At 42.1% G+C, this 6,252-nt stretch overlaps 1 protein-coding gene across 1 annotated transcript; it reads right to left on the bottom strand.

The window, feature by feature from the left end:
* Positions 1 to 2,369: 2,369 nt before the first annotated feature.
* Positions 2,370 to 2,882, bottom strand: LOC113215245 (uncharacterized). Its single transcript, XM_026434841.2, has one exon. The coding sequence runs from the start codon at positions 2,880 to 2,882 to the stop codon at positions 2,370 to 2,372; it is 513 nt and encodes a 170-aa protein (XP_026290626.2).
* Positions 2,883 to 6,252: the final 3,370 nt, after the last annotated feature.

Genomic DNA, 6,252 nt, shown 5'->3' with positions numbered 1-6,252 from the left:
ACAGAATTTCTGTCAACTTACGAGGCACATTCTCCTTCACCTTATTTTGTTTGTGTGTTTTTTTCATTAGGTTCTTCCTATTCGGATTCATGTTTCTAAGAGGACAGAACCAAAGGAAAGCTCCTCACAGTCCTCGAATGAATATGCTGTTGTGACAGAAGCTCTTTTAGAAAAAAAACGAGGCTTCAGCTGTATGTATTCTTTCTTTTCATCTTAACAGACTGGTATTGACAGTATGCCCAGGGATTTAGAGACAAACATATGTTCATAACTTTCTTTATTTTTAGGTTCCTCCCTTTTATATCCATGTGTCTAAGAGGACAGAACCAAAGGCCAGCTCCTCACAGTCATCAAATGAATACGCCATTGGGACAAAACCAATTTTAGAAAATGAGGAGGCTCTCGTTGTATGTACCTCTTTTTATTTCAACTAATTACAGTATTCTTATGGATTGAAGAGACAATCATCTGAGCCTGTCTTTCTTTTTATCTTTATTTTTAGGTTCCTCCCATTTATATCCATGTGTCTAAAAGGACGGAACCAAAGGCAAACTCCTCACAATCATCAAATGAATACGCCATTGGTACAAAACCCTTTTTAGACAAAGATACAGGCCCAGCTGCTTGCCAAACAAGTCTGCTATTGACTGAGGACTATTAAAGAATCCTGGACCTAATTATTTTTTTAAAACTTTTTAGGTTTCTCCTATTTACATCTCTGTTACTAAGAGAACAGAACCAAAGGAAAACTCCACTGTTTCTTCAAATGAGTATGCTGTTGTGCTAAAACCTAGTCTGGGAAATGATGTGACTGCTGGGGTATGTACACATTTTCCATCAACAATTGCGAATGACAGTTCTTCCTGAAACAAACAGATGTCTTAAACCAATCTTTACCTAAGACAGTTTGGTTCTCCTGCTGATAATGCAGATGATGTATCCCAGAGAGCGGAGCTTGAAGAACTTTCAAATGCTGTAAAGTGTTGTCCTCATATATCACCAATACCTCTGTATTATTTTTCTAAAAAGTTTTAGTGGTTTAGCTACTGTGTTTTGCTTACAGATGATCAATTAAGGTCTTCCTTCACAAATTGTACTCACAGAAACTATTGTACCTGGGGCTTGCCTGAAAGGAGATATAAACAATTACAACGCATTTTAGTTAAGAAGGTGGCTGGCTTGCCGAGGTATGCCTCGGCATGGTAAAAGAAATGTACTAATAGCAAGGTATTTATTTTCTTGTCTCCCTTACAAGTTTGAAGTAAGATTATTCTCTGTTTAAGTTTGGAGTAATATTTTAATGATGTATCCTTAACAGAATAAATCAATTGAGGAATATGAAACGAGATCATTTAATTGATCCCAAAGTGGATGGAGGTATATGGTATAAAATGATGCTTGAGAAACAGCAAAAGTTGGTGGTTAGTTTTTAACATCCTTATAAATTTGCTGATTTGCATGTCTCCAATGTTTACTTTATAGATTATTATAGACAAACCTCCCTATTTTTTAGGTTTCTGAAGAAATTACATTCCCATTCCGTAATTGGGACTCTTTTCCAAGCAGGCATATCCCCCTCTCTTTTAACTTTGGACATATATAAAATTACCTTGAAGAAACTATGCCTCAATACAAAGAAGTGGGAGATCAAAGTGAACTTACAGAATCATCTGAAGAAGATGATGATGCTACTGACTCAAATTTAGTTGCTGATCCCTTTGATGTCATTGAATCAGAATGTCGTCTAAGGAACAAAAAATTTCGAAGGGGCCTCCAGTATGTTAAGAGTGGAAATGTGCGAAAGTTGGAAGATTGTCGGGAAGGGAGGTATTATTTTATCAAGGCCCAGGTTAGAGCTTCTATGGCGCTGAAGGTCTACAATGTGATGATTGCCATATCAATAATCTCAGGCAGTGTGTGGAAGGCTGTCTGTGATGATACCTGTCCACAGTCATCACTTGGTAGATGCAGCCATGTGAGTGCAGTGCTTTTGAACTTGTGGTCTCACATCAGATTAAATGGACATGCAGGTATTGTAATTCAATACCTTGACTTCTGATTTTGATCAATGAAGTTGGGTAAATTAAAGAAATATTGTAGTTTAATTACTTTTAATTTGGGGGCACTAACAGTAGCAGTTCTGAGGCTTAAATAACAATCGTAAAATAATTAGATAGTAAAGTACTTAGTTAGTAATACTTAAGTAGAGGACAAAAATAGTTCTATGCATGCAGCATTTTTTTTTTTTTACTTTGGTCCTTTTGTTATACTTCTGCTATACATACTAAATACTTGAAATAAAATGATTACAGCACTATACAACAGCACATATGTCTATTAGTCTTCTAAATTTTATCTTCACCAGTCTTCTATCTATTACCTTGCCCATTCTTGTTTTTATATTGACGTATCCTAGATTCTTTGAAGTTGCAGAGATAGGCTGCTATGTAAATTAAATCAGAAATCACTGGGATCAACAATATTGGTATAATTCCCTGCAACAATCTATTGTCCTTGATGTCTGCTATCACATGCTCTACATAAATTGTAGCAGATGCGATTGCTTCAGTCAAAATTTCTTCTTCACTTGTCAATTTGTTGCGGTCTCCTAGAGTTGGTGGCTTGTACAGGGTAACTCCAATGTCTAAAAGTTCCCCTTCAATATCAAATCCTCTATCGGTCATAACTGCATCTCCCTCACTGAGACGCTCCAACAGTCCGCTTTCTAAGATAATTCTTTTGTCACTCATGTTGCCTTCAAAGACAGGGCTTACATAAATCACAGCCCCCGGGCAGGATATTCCAACAGCCGCAATGACGGTGTTGTGATGCTTGTAAGCAGCTGAGTATGTATTGCCTTGCTGCTCAAAATTTGTTGGCATTTCTATAAAAAACTGTGCGCTGTCTATTATTATTCTTAAATTTGGGAACGGCTTAAATACTTTTGGCTTTTTCTTCTTTGGCTGTGCTGCAACAGGAAAAGTCTTGTTTTCCGTGCTCTTAAGAACTAGATAGATATGCCTAGTCATAATATACATTAAATCACAGAGATAGGGTGCACTAATATGGGCTATTTCTGCCAGGTCTTCTAGTGGAACACCCCTTCTCAATCTTATGAGAAAAAGAAAGAGGCCATCACGCCCTGAATATCTGGATTCTCTTGGGGTGATGTCATTTAATTGATATTTCTGCTTTAAACTTATGACACTATCCCCTCCTAATAGCTCAAACAAAATTTCAAAGTCCTCCACAGCAAGTCCAGTGAAAAATTTAAAATTCTTGTTTTACGGCAATTTTCAAAACACAATATGGGCTTGACTACCAACGGGGTTTCAACTGGCTCATGAACACAAGCAATAGGGTGTTTTTCCTGGAAATAGATTTAAAGGTTCGTATAAAACTTGTAATTGCTAGAGATTTGACCATAGTTATTAGTACTCTTACGGTTGTCTGTGTTCCAAGGTTTTTAACACATTTAATGGTTTGGGTACTTTTAGATTTGTTTCTCTCTCTATATATTATCCTCTAAATCATCAGCAGCAACAATCTTAAACAAAAAGACAATATAAGTAGTACAATGATTTAAAGTATGTGTAGGCATTCAAGCTGGAGGGGGGCCACTGTTGGTACTGACCAGCTGCGCGCCAACGGCCGCCGGTCAGTCCTGGGGGGCGAGGGAGCGGCGGGGGGTCAACGTCTGAAGCTAACATAAGTGTGCTGTGCATGCGCGGTACACTCTAGTACGCTCCCTGCCAACCCCAACCAAAGCCTGAGGAACAAAACCCATATCGATGGGGAAGAGCGGAGAGTAACGTCGGGGCGGGAGGGACGGGCTGCTGAGGCCCTTGTGTGTCGTAGCTCGCGACACACCCGAGTAGACGACCCGACCAATTCCGTCCAACTCATCCAACTCATAGAGCCAGTCAAGGGAGGACTTCTGTCAAGACCTTAAATAGAAGGCGGCTAGTGTGAAAGAATGAGTTGGAAAGAATTGCTGCAACGGACTCGGAAGTAAAGAAAAATTAAAGCGACGGGCTTTTAAAATGGTAACTACATGTTTTTACCGTCTCTAATCACTAATTACGATTGTTGCAGTAGGCGCCGTCAGAGTGAAATGTTTTACTGAAATTTCTCAATTCTGCTACTGTACAACCAATCAGATCAAACTATTTTATCATTGTTATCATACATTTGCTATTAACTACTATTTATTTATACCAATGTTTTCTTGTTTTAAAACTTTACCCGCAGAAACAAATCTGTACAAATTGTTAAGAAAGATGTTTGTGAAAAAAGAACTCGGTTGGGCGGGAAATGTACGATGAGGTAAGTTCTCCGCCCTCCTGTCTCTGACCTCGTTCTCTCGCACCCCGCGCCCTTGCCGTCGGCCTCCGTGGCCTTCCGCATTTCGCCGTGGTGATCGTCATCGTCTCCTCGCGGCCCCGCCCGGCCCGCACCACCGACGCCGGCCTTCGCACCCTCTGCCCTCTAGCGTGTCGTCATGACACTTGTCCTCCCCGGCGCCGCACGGTTGCGCGGTCTACCGACGTCGTCGTCCTCGTGCCTTATGTGGCGCGCGGCGTGTGGCGCGCGCACTGATCCAGACGCGAGCCTGGATTATGGTGATAACTGATTAGAGTGATGTTATTCAGATTGTTACAGTGTTTGCCGAGTCTTGTTCCAGTATTCATTTGAATCGTGACATCTGTAAAATGACTTTAGCTGACTCGGTAAGGCACGTTTCTGAACATTTAAATGAAAGACGTGACAACCAGCACGGCATATTTATCTTAGTCACGTTCGGAATTGCTAATGCCAGGCATTGTACGGTCTGCCTGCAAGTACATATACTTGTTCAAAAAAGCTACCACACGTGCAAGGGCCTAGGTGTTTGAGCAATGATAGGCGCGAAAGAATTTCTACTGACTGTTGGCTTGGTATGTATACCAAAGAAAGAAGTGAAGGAATGTAAAGAGCGAGGCGGCACTGACTTCACTCCCCAGTAGAACGTCAGCGCCTACAGCGCGCCCATTAGGTGCTTTTTAAAAGCACCTCGACACCGCCCCCCAAACTTCGCAAGAAAAGCGCCTTTCAGGACGCTTTTTGACCAAACGACGATCACAAAGCGCCCGGAAAGGCTCTTTTCTCGCGATGTTTGGTGGCGGTGTTGAGACGGGCACCTAATAGGCGCTCTGTAGGCGCTGACGTTCTACTGGGGCTGGCCACGTTCAATATTTATATGTATATGGAGCTCGGCCAATCCGTTTTTACCCCGGAACTTCCTCCACCTTTGATCGCTCTCACGGTCGGACGCGGCGCCGCAGGGGGTTGAGCGTGGGAGGGCTTTGAGATAAAGCCTGGACCGGGGTGGGACGCTTTGGGTGGTCGCCACCGAGGGGCAAATTACTTGGGAACTAACTCCCCGTACTAACGGCGTAATGACGTGTGGTAGAAATCAAAAGGAAAAGTGCTGTAAAAATAACAAAGTTTTGTAAATACTGTGTTAAGAAAAATGACGCTAAAAATCAGGTGTACTATCGTACTAACTCAAACACTTTCATCTGGGGGGATTTCTTCCTCGGTCGCCACCTCACCTCAGTTCAGCGTAAGGGCGCATCAAACTTCGCGGCGAGTTTTGAATGTTTTGACAGGATCGTGGATCTGGAAGGCGAACGGTATGGGTCCGACCGACTTTCCACTTGCACATAAGCTTCCTTTGGATTTTCTTGAACAGACCCCCACGTCTGTCACCCTTCATCCCCTCCTGAGGAGTTGCGGTAATAGCCCCTGGGGCTAAATATATGCGAACATGTTCGCAGTCAAACGAACTCGAACGACCGGCGAACTCTTTGTGTTCGTTCGTCCTCGAACGCAGGGTGTTCGAATCCAAACTGTTCTTATTCATTCGTCCTCGAACACAGGGTGTTCGAATCCAAATTTTTCGTGTTCGTTCGTCCTCGAACACAGACAGGGTGTTAGAATCCGTACTGTTCGTGGACTGACCGAACAATTTTTCGACGTCAACAAAACTGTCCTGGTCGACTTTCCTCTTATTTTCCATAAACGTGAAACATTTTAGGTCGCAAGAAGCGCACAAGAGGGACACAGAAGAGAAATATACCGCCGCTCTCTGATTGGTCAAGCGCCGGTGCTCCCAGGAAACATATTATATTTTGATGGATGCAGCTTAGCCTATAGGCTAGATATGTCCTTGTGCTATTCTTCATTGAAAGAAAGTTGTATTTAAGCTAG

This window comes from Frankliniella occidentalis, unplaced genomic scaffold, assembly GCF_000697945.3.
Source record: "Frankliniella occidentalis isolate FOCC.00 unplaced genomic scaffold, Focc_3.1 Scaffold316, whole genome shotgun sequence".
Lineage (NCBI taxonomy): Eukaryota > Metazoa > Arthropoda > Insecta > Thysanoptera > Thripidae > Frankliniella > Frankliniella occidentalis.
Note: the sequence above shows the minus strand (reverse complement) of the source record. Positions and strands in the feature narration are given on the sequence as shown.